Source organism: Oncorhynchus mykiss, chromosome 2 (genome assembly GCF_057628025.1).
Source record: "Oncorhynchus mykiss isolate SJ-2025 chromosome 2, ASM5762802v1, whole genome shotgun sequence".
NCBI classification, from domain to species: domain Eukaryota; kingdom Metazoa; phylum Chordata; class Actinopteri; order Salmoniformes; family Salmonidae; genus Oncorhynchus; species Oncorhynchus mykiss.
The window spans coordinates 27,800,911-27,823,147 of NC_143023.1; the positions used below are offsets into that span (position 1 = coordinate 27,800,911).

The following is a 22,237-nucleotide window of genomic DNA, read 5'->3' on the forward strand; positions in this document are numbered from 1 at the left end:
AGAACTTGATTAGTACCAGCGCAGGTTGCCATGGCAAATGGAATACGGTCTATTTTTGCTGTTAGTCCTCTGTACCATATGAGTTCTCAAGCGGGACCCTCGGAAAACTGCAAATTCTGGCTGCTGGATTTGGGTATGTAACGAGGACCTACATAGAAACAGTCCTTTAAGTGTTCCAGGCCATTAACAGTGTAGAACAGGCTCCAACTTTGTAATGGATTGTTATTGTTGTGATGATTGGTATAATCAAGTCAAATATTTAATGATTGTTTACATTATTTTGCAGCATACCTTTTTTCACAGCCTACTGTAGAGTACATATCAACAATAACGTCTGTATTGTATGTGAGAGCCTGGGGGATAAGTACAGTAGGCTATTATATTGATTGAATGGGTGTTATGGAGTGGATTATATTGGTGCATAAAAATGATTGAAATACCATATTAAAGCTGGCACACTTTGGACTAGATTAAGAGCTTCTGAGTCACATGTGGGACAGACACAGACAACCAGACAGACAGAGAAACAGACCGGCATGCAGGCTGGCTGGCTGACTGATTGATTGGCTGACTGAATCAGCCAAGCCTGTTGTCGGATCAAACCGTCTATATACAGCTGTAGTAACTGTGTTTGTTCCTGGTGCATCCCACCCACCTCAGTGCTGTCCAAACCCTGTCTTCCTCCTCGCCAAATTCACCAGGATCAAATAGTTAGCCAGTTTACTTTCCTGAATCATCTTTAAAAACTCCATAGTTCGTATAGCTCATAGAGAAAGATTGACTTGAAATTGAAATGGTATGAATAACTTGACATGATCAATAACCCATAGCTTTCTGATCAACAGTTACATCTGAATGTGTATTCATGTTAGCCGGCTGATTGATCCTTGCTTTGTGATGATCCACCCCTCTGCTGATATTCTTGTTATTGTAGACATGAGGAGAACAGACAGACACAGTATCACCCACTGCATCACACAGCTGGCTTGGCCTGTGTGCCCTCCTGTCCTGTGTCTGATGAGCCTTGTTAGGTTTCCCAGGAAGTGGGCCAGACATCTTAATCAAATTGTGACAGAGGACAGTGAGCCACCACTCTCTGATTGGCTTGGACTGTGCCACATGTAAAGACAAGATTAAATCGAGAATAGTCTGATGGGTGATAATATTAGCGTATCACTTGTGAATTAAATATTATCACTTGTGAATGATGCCCAGGGTAAGGCAAGAAACAATGCATGCCTTTCTTTGCGACTTTTTCAAATCATAGGCCCTAACCCTAACCCTAACTCTTATGTAGCCTATCCCATGGGCCTATATGTTTTGATAAGGTTTGTATCACAAAAGTGACTAAATAACTTCTTAAAATTAAGCACATTAATCTGCTTTTCTATGGGTGTAGAGCCTAACTGGCATACATACACAGCGCATGAGTTTCAGGTTTGGGGAAGATCATTTTCACCATAAAAATGCACCTTTATAATAAAAGCATTACATGCATAATCACATTTTGTGGTCACTTTTGATAATGGTGTTTTTTTGCTAATGGAACATTTGTGTGTATAGCCTACTTCTATGTGCACATTTCTGCACTTATAATGTGAAGAAATAAATAGCCTAATAGTTTATCAACATTTTAAACTGTTAAGGGGCAGAACGACAGGATCAGCCTCATTGAGTAAAAAGTTGTTTTTGATGCTAGTGGTTGTATTCATTTGGGATCTATCGCATCCCACAACTGTCGCAGACTATGTTTGGAATATTTATTTCTCGCACAGAATTATTATATATATATATATTTTTTTAAACTAGGCACGTTAGTTAACTCTTGGAACTCCCTCTCCCGGATCTCTCCGGGAGAATTGTCATCAACTGACACTAATTAGCATAACGCAACGGACAAAAAATATTACTAGAAAATATTCATATTCATGAAATCACAAGTGAAATATATTGAAACACAGCTTAGCCTTTTGTTAATCACCCTGTCATCTCAGATTTTGAAATTATGCTTTACAGCCAAAGCAAGACAAACATTTGTGTAAGTTTATCGATAGCCTAGCATAGCATTATGCCTAGCTAGCAGCAGGCAACCTGGTCACGAAAATCAGAAAAGCAATCAAATTAAATCGTTTACCGTTGATGAGCTTCGGATGTTTTCACTCACGAGACTCCCAGTTAGATAGCAAATGTTCCTTTTTTCCAAAAATAGCATTTTTGTAGCAGAAATAACTCTGTTAGTTCTTCACGTTTGGCTGAGAATTCGACCGGAAATTGCGGTCACGACAACGCCGATAAATATTCCAAATTAGCTCCATAATATCGACAGAAACATGGAAAACGTTGTTTATAATCAATCCTCAAGGTGTTTTTCAAATATCTATTCGATAATATATCAACTGGGACAGCTGTATTTTCAGTAAGACCGGGAGGAAAAAGAGCCCTCAGCCGGACACTTACGCAATGTAGTCGTTTACGCTCATTCTTCAACATAAAGGCGTGAAACTACGTCAAAATGCTGTAGACACATTGGGGAATACGTAGAAAAAGGAATATGGTTGATAGCCCATTCACTGCTCAATAGGGACGCATCGGAACGCAGAGCTTTCAAACATGAGTCACTTCCTGATTGGATTTTTCTCAGGCTTTCGCCTGCAATATCAGTTATGTTATACTCACAGACAATATTTTTACAGTTTTGGAAACTTTATAGTGTTTTCTATCCTAAGCTGTCAATTTTATGAATATTCTAGCATCTTGTCCTGACAAAATAGCCCGTTTACTTTGGGAACGTTATTTTTCCAAAAATGAAACTAGTGCCCCCTAGTTTCAAGAGTTAAGAACAAATTATTATTTACAATGACAGCCCACCAGGGAACTGCCTTGTTCAGGGGCACAACAACAGATTTTTACCTTGTCAGCTCTGGGATTTGATCTAGCAATCTTTCGTCAATCTTTCGGCCAATGCTCTAACCACTAGTCTACCTGCCACCCCAAAAATAGAATAGGTCAACTTTTGTACTATGGGGGATAGTAGATTGACATAGGCTAGTGCTTTTGTTGTTCGTTAGGCCTACTCATCTTGTTGGCTGACGAAATGTAAATGTGGACAGTTCTTCCAATATCTTCAATATGCTCCTCGGAATTGGATAAGGATTTGTGAATTGGATAAAGATTTGCGCGCAGTTGTGAGAGACTCGATGAGGTGAAGGAGAGAAATGTGAGAGGTGCTTTGGAGCACACAGCACGCAGGGGGAAGGGAATTACAATTAGTATATTCAGCACAACGGCCACTGGCCGCAAAAGGCATGTCTTTTTTTTAGGGGTAATTACGGCCACACAAAGGGGATGCTGCCGGGAAATTCAAGTCATTATCAAGTGCTTGTCAAATTGTGAAAGAGAGACTGATGAAGTGTGTACAGCCTGCACAAAAAAAACAAAGCAGAGCTCATGCCTTTAATGCAACTTTTTTCAAATCATCATTAGAGTCGTGTCATGTAGCCTAAGAATGTATTAAAACTCAAATACCACAACTAGAGTTACGTAATAACTCTAAATTAAACATATAGGAGTACCTGTTTCTTTGTTAACCCCTCAACACAGAATAGCCACATGTGCACATTCCCTCAAATAGTTTGGAGAAAATATCCTATCTATTTTATTCAGCTTTGTTCAATTGTATTCTTCATACTATAAAATAATGTCACGGAAATCTAAGCAAATCTTGTCTGCTAAATGAACTAGTGTAGCCCAAAACCATATGGCATAGCCAGATCAGGACCTAACATAAGGACAACTCAGACTATGCTATTCTGTTCTTCTGAAATAGACTACATTTTCTTCATATCATGTTTCTTTAAACCTGTCTAAAATAAATAATCAATTTATTGTGAATGTGTAGGCTATATTACATGGATTTATTAAATGTAGATGTTCCAAAGGTCTGCATCAGTGGCTTGTAGACTATGTGTGGAAGCCAGGAAATGATAAATGTGTTTAGGTTAATTAATTACCGTGGGACCAACAGCTATTTGCTTGACAATCAGCGGCTGACGCAATTTCATGACCGCCACAACCCTACTTGTGATGCAATAATTTCCATGATAATGTAGAATATTCATTCATGATGTGGCTCATGCAATGGAATGTATTTTTTGTAATATCAGTTGAGTTGAATCAACAAATCACAGCACATACTGATGGTACACTTCCTGCTTTTACTTCTTGCTTTTACTTCCTGGTTTGCTTCAATATGTACTTTCACAATTGCTGCCAGTCCAGCCATTATGCCATCATTGACTTGATTGAGTTCTATTGATATGGCAGCACATGCAGCCAGGAGAGGAGGAGAGGAGAAAAAAAACGTGTTAAAAAATAAATAATAATATATATTATTAAAATTAATTTTTTGCTATTGAAACAGTTATTACGGTGACTGTGGGCATTTGTCTGGTCAATTACTGTCATCCAAAATCCATGACAGCTCTACTCCTCACCCCCATTCTGTCTCATACTTTACTGCTGATAGTGACCTGAAATGTACTAGGCAGACAGGGATACCATATTTACATGTGTTTGAACGTACTGCATGTGTCATGCCAGAACCTATTGTGTCTCCTAATCCCTAGGCTTTAGCTCAGCGGGCTCACATAGTCACAGCAGACCCGGGTTTGGGACAGGTGTCAGTAGTGAGCTCAGTGACTGAGGTGACTGATGAAGACCCACTGGCGGGAGATCAGAGTGAGGTCACCGCAATGCTTATTTTCCTACCCACTACCCAGAGACGGGCTGCATCCCAAAAGGCACTCTATCCCCTATATAGTGCACTACCTGGTCAAAAGAAGTGCACTAAATAAGGAAAAGGGTGCCATTTGGGACAGTGTCCCACAGACAGTGTCCCACAGGGGGCATGTCTGTGATGTCTGGGGTTATTTTACACCCAGCTGAATAAACAATGGACAGGAATGTGTCAAGGCTGGTGACCCTCCTTCTGTTAAATCACTGTCTACGTCTACGAGGACACGCAGATCTCTCAAACCAATAATATATCTCGCCCCAGGAGGCACCTCTCAGGGCAGCACTTCAAAGTTAGCTAGTGACGCTGCTTTGTAGCTGTGACAGGACTGTAAGATCAGATCATCATTATTGTCCCTGAGGGGAAATTGGTCTTGGACATCTTTGTCTCAACCACACAAAAATACATGAGTACAAATGCAATATTAAAAGAGAAGTTATGTTGTGTTCTTCGCTGAAAATACTTTTGGTGTCCCAGTCAGCCAGACTAGTTCTTTTTCCTTCATACAGTATATGATACCCCGTAGCCCACTTTCTGAGGTGATTGATGGGCTGCCCACAGCCTGTGAGAGCTCTTCAGACCTACTCTCAAATAGCGCTGTTACACCAGGGGTCAGGCCCCTTGCATGCCTCTGTCCTGTTTGCTCAATATGTGGAGTGGATACAGACTCATGTGTAGAACTGTGCACCAGACTGAGTTTGCCCCCCTGCCACTAACCCACAGGCAGACAGGGCTTTTTAATGGGAGAGTTCAAAAGCATTTGATGTAAATTTGAGGGATATACTATAACTGTACCCTTTTAGCCAGCTAGATGAGACAATATGGACAAGGAGTAAGTCATTTGTGTGTCTCCTTCAATGTAATCGCACTGATACACTGTGCGACAGCTCTGTACAGTATTGGAGAGAAGGAAGGTTTTACTGGGCACCGTGGCATGAGTGTGGGCCTGTGGGGAGGGACACACTGAGCCCTGTCTCTGTGGTGTACTAGAAGGCTAGGTTTGTGCAGGTGGAGATTTGATGCCTGTTTCCTTCCTCCTCTCAGAATGGAGGATGGGGCTGGGTACGGCTGGGCTGGCCTGGAGGTGTCTGCCTAGTGGGTCTGGCATAGTCTGCTGTACACATCCAGTGTTACTGTAACACATGGTCCTGCTAGCCTGCTACTGCTCCACTTGGTCAATAGGACCCTGAAGCATGACTGAAACAGCCCGTAATGGCTCCTTCCTTTATGTCAGTAATATTGTGACACATTTGATTAATAGAGTCCGGTTTTCATGGTATTTTGCTACGAGTTATTTACAAGTCTCTTGAAAGCCCTCGGTTCTCCCCTGCAGACTTAGAGTACAGGGCTGTGTGAACACCTCATCTTCTCAGGCTCAATGGCTCGGACTCCCACAGCTGGGTTAGACCGAGAGTAGAGCGAACACATGCTTTATATCAGGAGGATATTACACTACAATATATAGGTCTCCTGAAGCCATTTTAACTAAGGATTGTGATCCCCATTAAAACCCACCATCCACCCCACCCTGTGACACACATGTTCGCTGTCACGAAAGATGTGAAGATAATGAAGTGTCTATCAGAATATACTGTAACTACATACAATGCTATTCCCCACAGAGTGAAAAGAGGAGAGGAAGGGCTACTTCTTTTTCAATCTTTTATTTTCAAATCAGTTGAATGTATTTTTAAAGAAATGCACAGTGTCCATAAACAGGTATTGAGACATTAGTTGGAGTTGTCAGAGCAGTCAGAGAAGCGCAGGGCATCCCTTTTGCTCTTGTCACCAGCAGCCTCCTGCTTGCCGTACATTGTCTTCTCCGTGGTCCTCTTCTTCCCCATGCAGCTAAGAAAGGCACAAGATGAAACGTACCAATCAGTGTGGTCCATTAATACATGTTGCTATGAGATGAACATTTTAACCTTCAATTTCATCTTATATGGAAGTGAGTTCTGGCCCTTATCTATAGTTGACATGATCTATTTTCGGTTCCAAGCACCCTTTCATTTAGTTACGCATGAGGCTAAGAGTTGAGACTGACCTGATGAAGTCCTCCATGGCGACGAGGCGCTGCTCCATGCCCTCCATCCTCAGCAGAACCTTCTCCTGAAGCTCCATCATCAGAACAGCCTTGTTGCTGTCCCCTTTAGCCTGGCACTGGAGCAGTCCTCCTTTCCCTTGGCCTTGCCTTGTCCACTTCCTCCTGCTGAGCCACAGGCGAGCCAGGCAGATGACCAGAAATGCCCCCCCGAGGGCCAAGATGGTGCAGTCCAAGTCAGGCATGGTTATGGAGTCCAGGATGGAGGTCTTGTACTCCTCCCTTCTCTCCACCACATGTCTCAACTCGTCTGGTGTCATATCCATGCCAACTCTGGACCAGGTTGGGAGTTTGCAGTGCTGCACACCAATGCACACCATCTTGAGAAAAAGTATGGCTAAACGTGAGGATGAAATAGCCCCAAAAGGCTCCTAGGCTTATTTGCTCCTGGGCTCTTTGTAGGTCTAGAGATGTGTCAGTCTAATCCAACCGTGTCTGAGGAACGAATGAAGGCCTGGGCCATTGGCAGCCTCAGATCACCCTCAGCAGTCCCATTGTGACATCATTTAGTGCCATTTGACATCGCTAGACTGTCATGATGTCACAATCCAACCCTGCCTGTATCAAAGCTTGAGCCAATGAAATGCAGCCCTAGACCATCTCAGCAGGCCTAATGTGACATCATAAAGCAGTTAAATGACACCTTGAATCATTTTGTGAAAATGACACCCTTGCATGCACATCAAAATGATTGTAGCAAACATAGTGCCATATGGAATGATGAATTAAAACTGAAGGGAAGGTTATTAACTCTATTCATACACTGTCTTTCATCTGGCGCACTATTCAGTCTGACTTGTTTGCGCAACATTTTGAAACAGTATGGAAGTAATTTACTGTGCTATGGCTTTAGGAAAACAGCTGTAGAAACTTCATGAAATCATCCATGGCCTGGCTTGAGAACATCTCCTGAGATTGCTCTTGGCTGCTAAGAGAAACCCTTTCGACATGGCCATGGGTGTATCCTCCTTTTGGCCTGAGTCTCACTGTACAAATTTAAAAAGAAAAGTCACACGCTCCTCTCTCCTTGCTGAGACCCACTATGACCCACGATGCACTAGTGCAGCAGCACCCTGTTAATAATACATGTGTGATCAGTCCATGCCAAAGGCCCGATCAGTACATGATAATCATGGGGTCATATGTTGTTGTTGTGAATTGATTCGTTTCTCAGTGTTAGAAGTCCTAAGATTCTTTAAAAAGCCTGTCGTCTTTTCTCATGGCAGCACACTGTAGGTACATGTTATTTTTACTGAGCGAGTGGTGCACTGTTGGGGAACCCTGACCCGTCCAGGATGGTCATCATGCCCTGTCAGAAGCTGTTGTGGTTAGACCAGATCAGTAGGAGGATCTGGTCACACGGAGTCCAGTTCACTGAGAGACAGAGCCAACCGCTGAGAACACAGAGGTCACCTCACTGGTCATTTGACTCTACTGCCGTCAGTAGGTTAAGAACCCGGCCACACAGAGACAGAGCCAACCGCTGAGAACACAGAGGTCACCTCACTGGTCACTTTACTCTACTGCCGTCAGTAGGTTAAGAACCCGGCCACACAGAGACAGAAGAAACACATGGAGAATGCACTACGTATCCGTCTATTCATCAAAAGTTCTGTTTTTGAAGGATACAAGATTTCTATGAAGCCGGGACCTGGGCAATCTATCCACCCTGAGTAGCATCTCTCAGTTTACATCAGCAGAAGCACCCCACACTGCACCACATTTAAACCCACAGCCTCAGCCAAGTCCTCTCCCACACCTCTCAGGGGAGATAGAACCACAGGAGAGGGAGGTGGTGGGCATTCAGCCTAAAGTACACACACACACACACACACACACACACACACACACACACACACACAGATAGAATAGCTTATGCAACTTTTATATAATATTGTGTATTCCATGGTTTTTAAAATGAGGTTCATCCAGTTCACTTTCAAAGGAGGAACGTCTATCGATAGACACTTCAATGCAGAGGGTGGACACGCAATGTTAGGATGCGATGCTCCATTCTAACCAACATGTACTAAAATGGAATGTCTGCGTATAGATACATAAATAATTATGCCTCCTAGGTAATGAAGTACCTTGCAAAAGTGCATCTAATCTCATTGGTACCCTCATAGCTGAATTCAGACCCATTCCCAAGATACTGTGCACTGTGACTGACCTCTCCTTCTCTCTCTCTCTCTCTCTCTCTCTCTCTCTCTCTCTCTCTCCATGTCTCACCCATGCAGACACCCTGTCTGTGTCCAGTAACGATGCCATCCAGCCTGGCGCCAGCCACACCCTGGGCTTCCACAGCTCCCCGGGGCCCAAGCGACCGGGCAACACACTGAGGAAGTGGCTGACCAGCCCAGTGAGGCGCCTGAGCAGCGGCAAGGCCGACGGACACGTCAAGAAGCTGGCCCACAAGCACAAGAAGAACCGCGACGGACGCAGCAAGAACGCAGACATCGCCGGCTCCCAGAAAGACTCAGACGACAATGCCGCCACGCCACAGGACGAGACCATCGAGGAGGTCCGTTCAATTGGTCACCCCTATCACTCATATATCACATCCTTTGTTTCTCTTTTACATTACCTGTTCAACATTAAATATCTCCCTAATTTCCTTCTCTCCTTTATTTTGAGCCGATTGTGTTCTATGTAGTTGTAAGCTCTATTGTCGTTGTCCCTTTACAGAGGATGAGGAACGAGGGGCTGAGCAGTGGGACTCTGTCCAAGTCCTCCTCCTCTGGGATGCAGAGCTGTGGGGAGGAGGAGGGAGAGGAGGGGGCTGATGCTGTACCCCTGCCTCCCCCAATGGCCATCCAACAACACAGCCTGCTGCAGGCTGACTCTCAGGACGACAAGGTGAGACACACACACAGTCACACACACTTAACAGGCCTCCATGAGGTTTAGTTAGAGTATATCAAAGAGGGGACAATCATCTTTCCTGTAAAATCTTTTGGAAAATAAAAAGAGACATTGGTAAATCAATGAATGTATTTATTTTAGACCAGTTTGTCTGAAGAGGTAGATATTTTATACCTATGCAGTTTAGCTTCATTCATTCATCATCACGGAACAGTTATTGTAACTAGAGCGACAGGCGTTTCTTTGACACTAATATCATTGTTTTCTCTTCTTTCTTAACTTTGCTTTAAATTTACCATAGCTTTATGTTGATTTTTGTTCTGCCTCTGTTTTGTCTCAGTTCCCGTACCTCTCCATGTAACTGCCTACGCTCTAGTCACACTCCCACATCCAACCAACCAACCAGCCCTGACTTTATTTTACTTCCCATCCATCCTGACATGCTATCTCCTCACCCTCGTACCTCTCCATGTTACTGCCTACGCTCTAGTCACACTCCCACATCCAACCAACCAACCAGCCCTGACCTTATTTTACTTCCCATCCATCCTGTCATGCTATCTCCTCACCCTCGTACCTCTCCATGTAACTGCCTACGCTCTAGTCACACTCCCACAACCAACCAACCAACCAACCAGCCCAGTCTTTATTTGACTTCCCATCCATCCTGTCATGCTATCTCCTCACCCTTGCTGCCCTATATTTCTCTAGGACTATTGTTGCGGATGTGACAAATACTCCATTTGCTGTAGTTAGTGAAGTTTGACTAGAACTGACTGACTACCCCTTTAAAGACCTGGCCTTGTTTAGCCTGTTGCTATTGTTTAGCCAGACTAGCTGTGCTTGTGATTGGCCAGTTGCCCGGGTTATCCCTGTTGTAATGGAGCATTTAACAGCACATATACATTGTTCAGTCATGTGCTCCGCTGTGGTTCCAGTGCTCAGAACCTTGCTCCAACCAACCCCAACCCCCGCCTCGTCCCCTGTATCCTCCATGCTAGCCTGGCCCCACTAGGCCCCTATTTGGCCCTGATTAGGGAGACCACACCCATTCCTTATGGGGTCATTTGGAATGTCGGGCGGTGTCAAAACACGTCAATGGTGAGCGTCTCTAAGAAATGAATGTATGATGCGGTGATGTCATCATGTGCTGTAATATGTAGAAACATTTTTAATACAGTGACAGATACTTTCCAGAAAATATTAATCAAATGTAGTGTAAACATATATATTTTTTTATGTACAGTTGAAGTTTACATACACTTAGGTTGGAGTCATTAAAACTTGTTTTTCAACCACAAATTTCTTGTTAACAAACTCGTTTTGGAAAGTCGGTCAGGACATTTACTTTGTTCATGACACAAGTCATTTTTCCAACAATTTACAGACAGTTTATTTCACTTATAATTCACTGTATCACAATTCCACTGGGTCAGAAGTTTACATACACTAAGTTGACAGTGCCTTTAAACAGCTTGGAAAATTCCAGAAAATTATGCCATGGCTTTAGAAGCTTCTGATAGGCTAATTGACATAATTTGAGTCAATTGTAGGTGTACCTGTGGTTGTATTTCAAGGCCTACCTTCAAACTCTTTGCTTGACATCATGGGAAAATCAAAAGAAATCAGCCAAGACCTCCACAAGTCAGGTTTATCCTTGGGAGCAATTTCCAAATGCCTGAAGGTACCATGTTCATCTGTGCAAACAATAGTACACAAGTATAAACACCATGGGACCACGTAGCTGTCATACCGCTCAGGAAGGTGATGCGTTCTGTCTCCGAGAGATGAACGTACTTTGGTGCGAAAAGTGCAAATCAATCCCAGAACAACAGCAAAGGACCTTGTGAAGATTCTGGAGGAAACAGGTACAAAAGTATCTATATCCACAGTAAAACGAGTCCTATATCGACATAACCTGAAAGGCCGCTCAGCAAGGAAGAAGCCGCTGCTCCAAAACCGCCATAAAAAAGCCAGACTACGGTTTGCAACAGCACATGGGGACAAAGATCATACTTTTTGGAGAAATGTCCTCTGGTCTGATGAAACAAAAATAGAATTGTTTGGCCATAATGACCATCGTTATGTTTGGGGGAAAAGGGCTTGCAAGCCGAAGAATACCATCCCAACCGTGAGGCACAGGGGTGGCAGAATCATGTTGTAGGGGTGCTTTGCTGCAGGAGGGACTGGTGCACTTCACAAAATAGATGGAAAATAATGTGGATAAATTGAAGCAACATCTCAAGACATCAGTCAGGAAGTTTAAGCATTGTCACAAATGGGTCGCCCAATGGACAATGACCCCAAGCATGCTTCCAAAGTTGTGGCAAAATGGCATAAGGACAACAAAGTCAAGGTATTGGAGTGGCCATCACAAAGCCCTGACCTCAATTCTATAGAAAATGTGTGAGCAGAACTGAGAAAGCGTGTGCGAGCATGGAGGAATACAAACCTGACTCAGTTACACCAGCTCTGTCAGGAGGAATGGGCCAAAATCCACCCAACTTATTGTGGGAAGCTTGAGGAAGGCTACCCAAAATGTTTGACCCAAGTTAAACAATTTAAGGCAATGCTACCAAATACTAATTGAGTGTATGCAAACTTCTGACCCACTGTGAATGTGATGAAAGAAATAAAAGCTGAAATAAATCATTCTCTCTACTATTATTCTGACATTTCACATTCTTAAAATAAAGTGGTGATCCTAACTGACCCAAGACAGGGAATTTTTACTCTGATTAAATGTCAGGAATTGTGAAAAACTGAGTTTAAATGTAGTTGGCTAAGGTGTATGCAAACTTCCGACTTCAACTGTATATATATATATATATATATATATATATATATATTACTTATCCATTTTTACTTAACACTTTTCTTACAACTGTATTGTTGGTTAAGGGCTTGTAAGTAAGCATTTCACTGTAACCTGTTGTATTTGGCGCATGTGATAAATAACATTTGATTTGAACATTAAACCACACACCTCTCGCTCTTTCTCTCACACTCTCTCTCTCACACTCTCTCTCCTTTCTCTGTCTCTGTCTCTGTGTCTGTCTGACTCTGTCTCTCTCCCTCCCTTCCAGGCGGCCTCTCGTCTATCGGGCCGACCCAGTAGTTCAGAGACACCCAGTGCGGCTGAGCTGGTCAGTGCCATCGAGGAGCTGGTCAAGAGTAAGATGGTAAGATACAGCCATCCATCAGTCTACCACACTGCTGTCAGCTACACACGCACACACACACACACACTGCCAGCTCAGCTCAGGCCAGTCTGGTGCCAGGGTGGATGTGACGTGTGACGGTGCCATGGCCCACCAGTCATCTGTGAACCATTTGAGTCACCACACCAACTGACTCCTTCTCTTCATAAGACCTGGCACAGCACTTTAATGCTGCCATACTTTGTCACACCCTCATAGCAGCAACACCACTACTCTCTCTGCTATCACAGTGATTGTATGGAGAAGCTCAGTTTACTCACTGCATGTTCACAATGAATATACAGTAAGTTCTCTCTCTCTCTCAGTCCCTGGAGGACCGTCCCAGCTCTCTCTCTGTGGAACAAGGGGACAGCAGCAGCCCCTCCCTCAACCCCTCTGACAACTCCCTCCTGTCCTCCTCCTCCCCCATCGATGAGATGGACGAGCGCAAGTCGGGTTTCCTCAAAAGACGCCAGTGAGTTCAGTTTCACTCCTCCACGTCTCATATGTAGAAACAGAATGACTAGAAGGGTCTCCCTCATTCAAGCCAATGAGGCCGTAATGGGTGGACTGGTGTTGGGCCCTTTCTAGTAATTCTATTTCTAGGGTCTCAAAGCCTACAATATGCCCTGAGCCATCAGATAAAACTGTCCTGTGGTGGTCTAGCTAAACAATCCTCTCATTGTTTACTTCACCTCTCTCCCCTACAGCTATGTGTTACTGGAGCTGGTGGAGACAGAGAGGGACTACGTGAGAGACCTGGGTTCAGTGGTGGAGGTGAGAACACGTTGTTTCTTACTTTACTGTAGGCCCATAATCAATGACTCACTCCTCTCCATCACACTCTGTTCACGTTCTAGACTTGGTCAAAGTGCTAGGTCCCGTCCACAAAACAATCCCTAATCCTTACGACCCCTAGGCTCTCCATATACATCGAAATGAACTGTATAGGTAAAATCAATATGGTAACAGCTCCACCTTGCCCTCTAAACATACATGTAGTGCATATACCTATCAGATCAGATCACCACAAGTGCCCTAAGGGGCAGAGGTTGTTTGTGGACAGAGCATTGGAATAGTATTGGCTGAATTTAGCACTGTGTCTAGTCCTGTGGTCACCTGAATATCTTATCTCCCCTTCAGGGCTACATCAGCAAAATGAAGGAGGACGGCGTGCCAGACGACATGAGGGGAAAAGACAAGATAGTGTTTGGGAATATCCACCAGATCTACGACTGGCATAGAGAGTAAGACGAGAATAGTACCTACCTACAGTACTAGCGTTATTATTATTATTAGTACTACTTTTATATTAGTGTATTTATCATAGTAATATTTCTCATACTCTTCTCTGATTGGCCACAGATTCTTCCTGGGAGAGCTAGAGAAGTGCCTGGAGGATCCTGATAGGCTGGCTCCCCTGTTCGTCAAACAAGTAAGAGCGATTTGATGATTTTCATTGGCCAAAATATACCATCAATAGTGGATGTCGCTGTGCATCATAACAAGGTTAGTGCTAAACCTTAACATTAACCCCCAACCTTAACCATAATCCCTCATTTTAAATGCAATGGGGTACAGACATCCCAAGGATTCCAGATAGCAAGGACCACAATACCACTTCCTCACCATTTCCCTTGTTTTGTTTCCTTGTTTTCCTGCTAGGAGCGCCGGTTACACATGTACATCGTGTACTGTCAGAACAAGCCCAAATCAGAGCACATTGTGTCTGAGTACATAGACACTTACTTTGAGGTAAGAATACACATACTCCCTCCACACATACCCCGCAGGTGGGTTTATTCCAGTCTCTCGAACTGAGCACATATTTCATCATAAGAGCCACATTGTTTCCTGTTCTCATACCTTGTGTTTTACGCAGTCCTTTGTTTTTACTGTGTGCAACTAAATCTAATGGCTCCCTGTGTATTTTAGGAGCTCAAGCAGCGTCTGGGCCACAGACTCCAGATCACTGATCTTCTCATTAAGCCTGTGCAGCGCATCATGAAGTACCAGCTCCTGCTGAAGGATTTACTCAAGTTCTCCAAAAAGGCTGCAGTAGATACTACTGAGCTGGAGGTAAGAACTACAATCTGGGTTTGATTTGATGGCCTTCCACGCCTAATAACATGGACTAGCATTAATATTGCTATGATTTTGTTTTTATCTAAAAGTTATACTTGTTATAATATATTATGTTTTCTATCTTCTCTGTTTCTCCCAGAAAGCGGTGGAGGTCATGTGTGTTGTGCCCAAAAGATGCAACGACATGATGAACGTTGGGCGTCTCCAAGGCTTTGACGTAAGACTCTGTCTTATTCAGGGAATAGAGAATGTGGTCTTTCAGTTTGATCTGGCTCAGTTTAGAAGGTCACAAATTCTCCAAAATAGCTTACTTGAATTTGATTTCAGCCGTTAAGTCACATGGATCATATGATACTTGGGAGAAGGGTTTGGGTTTGCTGTCTCTCTCTCTATTTTCACTCGTTGTATTATATAATATTATGCAGATAATATGCATATTTCATCTGAGTGGCTAAGAATGAGTCTGAGGCTGTCCTCTCTCCTTTTATTTCTATGTATTTTATTTAAAGGCCCAGTTCAGTCAAAAAAAAAAAAGCTACTTTTGCCCATTTGAATGGAAATCTATTACAGTAAGGTACTTACTTGTTACCCAGAAATATTTTGATATGGTTATAAAATGGCTGCATTGGGCCTTAAACCTTTATTTAACCAGACAGCCGATACATTGGTATTCCCCCATGCAGGGCAAGATTGTGGCCCAAGGCAGACTGCTGCTCCAGGATACCTTCATGGTATCAGATCAGGACGGGGGGCTACTCACAAGGATGAAGGAGAGGAGGGTCTTCCTCTTCGAACAGATCGTCATCTTCAGTGAGCCCCTGGACAAGAAGAAAGGCTACTCCCAACCGGGATACCTCTTCAAGAACAGCGTCAAGGTATGGGGCATCGATCGTGATCATCTCCCCTAATCAATCCACTTAGATCATATTACAGTGGATGGATTTTTTGGGGGCTGGACATTGCTGGGATAGTAATTGCCTTAACGGCCAAAGTCATTTGAATAGTTGTCTAATTCTGAAAACACTCACATCCCCTCCTCTCCCCTATATCTTGTGTGTGTGTCCAGGTGAGCTGGCTGGGCCTGGAGGAGAGCACAGATGACCCCTGTAAGTTCACCCTGACCTCCCGGTCATCCAGTGGCGGTGTGGAGACCTACGTGATGCACTCAGCCAATCCTGGAGTCAGCCAGATGTGGGTCCACCAGATCACCCAGATCCTGGAGAGCCAGCGCAACTTTCTCAATGGTAAAAAAAGACACATCACGGTTCATCTGTGTAACTGTGTAGTGATATTATGCTAGCTTCTCCCAGGTGGCAGCATAATCATATCATATGATTACAGTGTTTCATCTGTCTCCCTGTGTAGTCATCCACTCCATAGAATGTATCAACGTTCTGAGAAAATAAGTGTTTAGAGCACACCATAATATGAACTATAGCATGATGTACTGGAATGCAAAATGCTACGAATGTTTTTATATTTTGGTTTCATAGCTAGACAGTGTGTACTCATACCACTGAGGTGACTCTTTCTCTCTATCTCTTTCTCTCTCCCTTTCTCTCTCTCTGTCTGTCCATCTCTGTCTCTCTTTTTGTGTCCCCCAGCACTGACATCCCCTATCGAGTACCAGAGGAACCACGTGGGGGCAAGTGGAGCAGGCCTGGGGGCCCCCAGCAGCAGCAGTGGCCTGGCAGGAGGTGGCTGCAGCAGCTCCGTAGTGGGCCCTGGGAGTAACTCTCTGTGTGGCCCCCAGAGTCGCCGGCCCTCGCGCATTCCTCAGCCCTCCTCCCGTATCCCACAGCCTGTCCACCACCACCACCCCCCGGGGTCTGACGGTCCGGACAGAACAGCAGGTACGTGGTCCCGACAACCCCCCTCCTCCTCCTCCCAGACCCCCTGTCCTCCTGACCATGCAGAGGGGGACCTGGGGCCCCAAGATGTCCCCAAGATGCGAGTGCTGGAGGGTCCCCGGCCCCGCAGCAGAACCAGCAGCAACAGCAATGGCAAGTCCTTGGGCGTTGCTGAGGGCAGCTTCAAGGAGAGCTACCTTGGGGAGGACCCTCAGATCCCCATCCCACGGCTGGCTGTGGCCCCTCTGAATCTTGCCAAGCCTCGGGTAGGGGCAGTCTCTCCTCTGACCTGCCCCATAAAGGAGGAATTCATCCCGGGCAGCCCAGCCCAGAAAGGCTCCTTTTTCTGGTCCACCGCGGTCCCAGCCTCCCCAGCTAGCCGGCCTGGCTCCTTCTCCTACCACAGTGATAGTGGAGACTCGACCCTGGGCCACAGGGAGAGCCACAGCCACCGCCACTCCACCCACAGCAAGGATATAGACCGCATGAGCACATGCTCCTCCACCAGTGAGCAGTCCTTACAGTCCACGCAGAGTAACGGGGTAAGAGCCCTACTCGAGTCCCAGGCTTCTGTCCGGCTTAGTCCCTACTAACCTTACTGGCTGACCAGAAGTTCTCCTGGGTCATCGGAACCACAAGTGCATACTAAACTATCTAAGTACACTAACTTGCCTATGGTGTGAGTTTTCATCCTTCCTGCTGTCTTTCAGACTCTACTAACAGTGTGTTTTTGGCTGGTACAGCAGCTAACTGCTGTAACTAGCAAGTAACTAGCAAGTAGCTTGCTGTACGGTATGTTGGTGTCCTCTCCTCTCCCTTGGTAAGTGTTTCCAGTATGACTCTCTGCCTCTGCTTCCCTAACTTAACACACCCAGCTCTGTCTTGGCTCTAACATTTTCTAGACATGGCCTGGATTTTTGCTGTCCCTTTGCTTCAGCCTATTGTGGTCTGATCTGAAAAACCATTGAGGCATGTATGGGTTAAATGCAAATGAATGCTGATATCATGGAAGATTGATATTGACTTCGACTTCACCTGCCTGCAAGAAGAGGAGCTCTGATGTAAAAAGAAACGCTTGCCGTCTTTCCTGTTTTCTCTTAGCTCTTGCTTTGACCATGCTGCTTCGTTTCTGTCTTGGTTCTGTGGGACTGATGACACATCCTTGTTCCCGTTCTCTCCTTGCCTTGCCCCTGAATACATTTGACTCACACCAAATGCATTTGGCCTCACTTCAAACTTTCTTTCAGGCTCTCTCTCCTGAAACGGACTGTTTCCTCTCTACTTTCACTGTCTTTGAGAGACACCCACTCCGTGTTAACTCTCCTCTGTCTCTGACTTCTGGATACCTTATCTTCGCTTCTACAAATGAGAAGGTCTAATTATGAGACATGTAGGAACCAGATGTTAGTTGCTACAGTATGACTTTCCTCACTCTACTCTCTGAACCTTTTGTAATGAATGCTTTGAAATGAGTCCTTCTTTGTGCATGAGCTCTAGCATATAAACAGATGAACACATGATGCTCATGTGCAATCAAATCAATAACATTTGAATTTGTTCAGTCTTTTAGAGTCAGTTTGTGTGTGCGTGCATTTGTCTGTCTGTCTGTCCATCTCTCTATGCCTCTCTCTTTGTGTAACCATACCTATAAACCCTTACTGACTCCATTTCCTTCCCTGCCTCCCATCTTCCCCTGCCTCCCATCCTCCCCTTCCTCCCCTGCTTCCCATCCTCCCCTGCCTCCCATCCTCCCCTGCCTCCCATCTTCCCCTGCCTCCCCCTCCTCCAGAGTGAAAGTAGTAGCAGCAGCAGCATCAGCACCATGCTGGTGACCCAGGACTACGTGGCCCTGAAGGAGGATGAGATCAGTGTTTCCCAGGGCGAGGTGGTCCAGATGCTGGCCTCCAATCAGCAGAACATGTTCCTGGTGTTCCGGGCTGCCACTGAGCAGGGCCCTGCCGCCGAGGGCTGGATCCCTGGCTACGTACTGGGTCACACCTCCACCATCATCCCCGACCTCCCCGAAGGAACCATCAAGTAAGAGACAGACACTGCTGCTACTCCATGTACCAACCTGAATGAATGAAAAGCGTTATCATTCCAAAGACAGTTCCAATTTCACATCATGAGCTCTGCAATCATAAAAGTGAAACAGTAGACAAAGATGTAGAAATCACAAGTTAAACTTTTCTCTTCCTTTCTTCCTTTTTCTTTCTCTCTCTTTTCCCCTTTCTTTCTCGTTCTCTTGTCTGGAGCAGGAAGTCATCCTCGTGGCACACAGCACTCCGCATCAGGAGAAAGTCTGAGAGGAGAGATAAGGAGACCAGGAAGGAATATAAGATGGAAAACGGCTACCGCAAGTCTCAAGACTGTCTGACTAATAAAGTTTCTGTAAAGGTAGAGTTGATTTGATAATCACCTGTATGGCTGTAAGACTTAATGCCCCTCTACATTAACCTCAGTATGGCTGTAAGACTTAAAGCCCCTCTGCATTAACCTCAGTATGGCTGTAAGACTTAAAGCCCCTCTACATTAACCTCAGTATGGCTGTAAGACTTAAAGCCCCTCTGCATTAACCTCAGTATGGCTGTAAGACTTAAAGCCCCTCTGCATTAACCTCAGTATGGCTGTAAGACTTAAAGCCCCTCTACATTAACCTCAGTATGGCTGTAAGACTTAAAGCCCCTCTACATTAACCTCAGTATGGCTGTAAGACTTAAAGCCCCTCTGCATTAACCTCAGTATGGCTGTAAGACTTAAAGCCCCTCTGCATTAACCTCAGTATGGCTGTAAGACTTAAAGCCCCTCTACATTAACCTCAGTATGGCTGTAAGACTTAAAGCCCCTCTACATTAACCTCAGTATGGCTGTAAGACTTAAAGCCCCTCTGCATTAACCTCAGTATGGCTGTAAGACTTAAAGCCCCTCTGCATTAACCTCAGTATGGCTGTAAGACTTAAAGCCCCTCTACATTAACCTCAGTATGGCTGTAAGACTTAAAGCCCCTATACATTAACCTCAGTATGGCTGTAAGACTTAAAGCCCCTATACATTAACCTCAGTATGGCTGTAAGACTTAAAGCCCCTCTACATTAACCTCAGTATGGCTGTAAGACTTAAAGCCCCTCTGCATTAACCTCAGTATGGCTGTAAGACTTAAAGCCCCTCTGCATTAACCTCAGTATGGCTGTAAGACTTAAAGCCCCTCTACATTAACCTCAGTATGGCTGTAAGACTTAAAGCCCCTCTACATTAACCTCAGTATGGCTGTAAGACTTAAAGCCCCTCTGCATTAACCTCAGTATGGCTGTAAGACTTAAAGCCCCTCTACATTAACCTCAGTATGGCTGTAAGACTTAAAGCCCCTATACATTAACCTCAGTATGGCTGTAAGACTTAAAGCCCCTATACATTAACCTCAGTATGGCTGTAAGACTTAAAGCCCCTATACATTAACCTCAGTATGGCTGTAAGACTTAAAGCCCCTCTACATTAACCTCAGTATGGCTGTAAGACTTAAAGCCCCTATACATTAACCTCATTTAATGGATTCATGTAATTCATGTAATTATTTCATGTCTTTGTGGTAAAACTAATTTGGAGAAGAAACTTACTTGTGTTCATATTTTTCTTTCAGCTTCTAAACCCCAACTACATCTATGATGGTATGTATACATTTAAATGTTTTTGCTTGGGCTTTACTATACAGTAATTGAATGACACATCTATATTTTCACAATCCAGGGGTTCAGTAAGACCATTTGTTATTGTCTTGTATTGTACTGCATACTTTCTATTGTCTATTGGGTAGCTCAGATGTGGGATCGTGTAGTTTGCATGTAAGTATCCTCCTACGAGCCAGAGCAGTGTGTAGGGCAGGAGCCTGTCTCCTGTTTCTGTAGCGTGAGGCAGCTGGAAAAACGAAAGTACACCCCATGGACAGGACGCTAGTATATTGGAAGGCTAGTTATCATGTGACATAGTCAAACTCACGTGTCTTCTGTCTGTCTGTCACCTCTGTAGTACCCCCAGAGTTCCTGCTGCCTCTGAGTGATGTGACCTGTAACCTGGGGGAGAGTGTCACTCTGAGGAGTAAGGTCTGTGGAAGACCAAAAGCCTCGGTCACCTGGAGAGGACCTGACCACAGCACTCTGAGCAACGACGGACACTACAGCATCACGTACAGGTACACACCGGCAGTGATGACATTCTACGTTACATTTGAGTCATTTAGTAGATACTCTTGTCCAGAGGGACTTGCAGTGATCATTGCAACGCGTTAAAATGACTTAGCAGTTGGAAGATAATGTTCTGTTGTAGTTGAATTAAAGGAAATGTTGCTATTGTTGAAACTTCCCTTCTCTCTCTGCAGTGACACGGGCGAGGCAACTCTCCTCATCATGGGTGTGTCTGTGGAGGATGATGGGGTGTACACCTGTGTTGCCACCAACGTAGTGGGCAGCGTGTCATCCTCCGCCAGCCTCAGAGTCTCAGGTTAGTCACTGTTGAGTTACATTAAGTTGAGTTGAGTTGTAGACTCCTGTGGGGGCACAGTATATCCTCTATATTCACACTACTTCTTCAGTACTTTAGCATTTTAACATTCAATGTTTCTATTTTCCCAGAGGCCTCCGACGATGGGAGTGAAGTGATCTGGAAGAACAACTTTGAGTCCTTCTACACAGAGGTCACAGAACTGGGCAGGGGGAGGTTCTCAGTGGCTAAGCGCTGTGACCAGCGTGGGAGCAAGCGTGCCGTGGCAGCCAAACATGTCAACAAGCGGTTGATGCGGCGTGAGCAGGTGCTCCAGGAACTGAGGATACTACAGTGTCTGGAACACCCACACCTGGTTGGCCTGCTGGACACCTTCGAGACAGCCACCAGCTACGTGCTAGTGCTGGAGATGTATGTTAGAAAAACTGTGGATGAGCCCCAAATGGGACCCTATTCCCTATAACTGATCAAAAGTAGTACCCTACAGAGGGATAGATAGCATTTGGGACGCACACACTGTTTTTCTTATGATTATTGAGGAAAATTGTTATTACAATTCCTGAATTGAAATAGAATTGATTACCCTTTTGAACAATATTACTATATATATTTATTCACATCTACCATATCGGTGGGCTAATGTCTCTCTCTGGTGCTTTGTGTCTGCAGGGCTGATCAAGGCCGTCTCCTGGACTACATAGTCAGCTGGGGTAACCTCACTGAAGAGAAGGTGGCCTTGTACCTTAGGGACATTCTAGAAGCTTTACACTACCTGCATAGCTGGAGGATAGCTCACTTGGACTTGAAGGTGAGTCACAAAGGCTGTGACATGTAGAGTAGGAGTTAAATG

At 44.7% G+C, this 22,237-nt stretch overlaps 1 protein-coding gene across 4 annotated transcripts in view; it reads left to right on the forward strand.

The window, feature by feature from the left end:
• The window catches only part of LOC110485836 (triple functional domain protein), a 149,624-nt gene that overhangs the window by 124,604 nt on the left and 2,783 nt on the right, over nt 1-22,237 (forward strand). For 3 of the 4 annotated variants that reach the window (XM_021557045.3, XM_090195238.1, XM_090195242.1), the window contains 20 exons: nt 9,134-9,417; nt 9,582-9,752; nt 12,845-12,940; nt 13,285-13,433; nt 13,669-13,735; nt 14,102-14,205; nt 14,324-14,393; nt 14,624-14,713; nt 14,894-15,037; nt 15,183-15,260; nt 15,727-15,918; nt 16,110-16,287; nt 16,648-17,435; nt 18,683-18,930; nt 19,152-19,290; nt 20,531-20,558; nt 20,917-21,079; nt 21,266-21,387; nt 21,519-21,798; nt 22,057-22,195. In XM_021557045.3, the coding sequence (XP_021412720.3) occupies nt 9,134-9,417; nt 9,582-9,752; nt 12,845-12,940; nt 13,285-13,433; nt 13,669-13,735; nt 14,102-14,205; nt 14,324-14,393; nt 14,624-14,713; nt 14,894-15,037; nt 15,183-15,260; nt 15,727-15,918; nt 16,110-16,287; nt 16,648-17,435; nt 18,683-18,930; nt 19,152-19,290; nt 20,531-20,558; nt 20,917-21,079; nt 21,266-21,387; nt 21,519-21,798; nt 22,057-22,195 (3,530 nt within the window). The remainder of the gene's footprint in view (nt 1-9,133; nt 9,418-9,581; nt 9,753-12,844; nt 12,941-13,284; nt 13,434-13,668; nt 13,736-14,101; nt 14,206-14,323; nt 14,394-14,623; nt 14,714-14,893; nt 15,038-15,182; nt 15,261-15,726; nt 15,919-16,109; nt 16,288-16,647; nt 17,436-18,682; nt 18,931-19,151; nt 19,291-20,530; nt 20,559-20,916; nt 21,080-21,265; nt 21,388-21,518; nt 21,799-22,056; nt 22,196-22,237) is intronic. The other variant, XR_016485648.1, reaches the window with a different exon arrangement.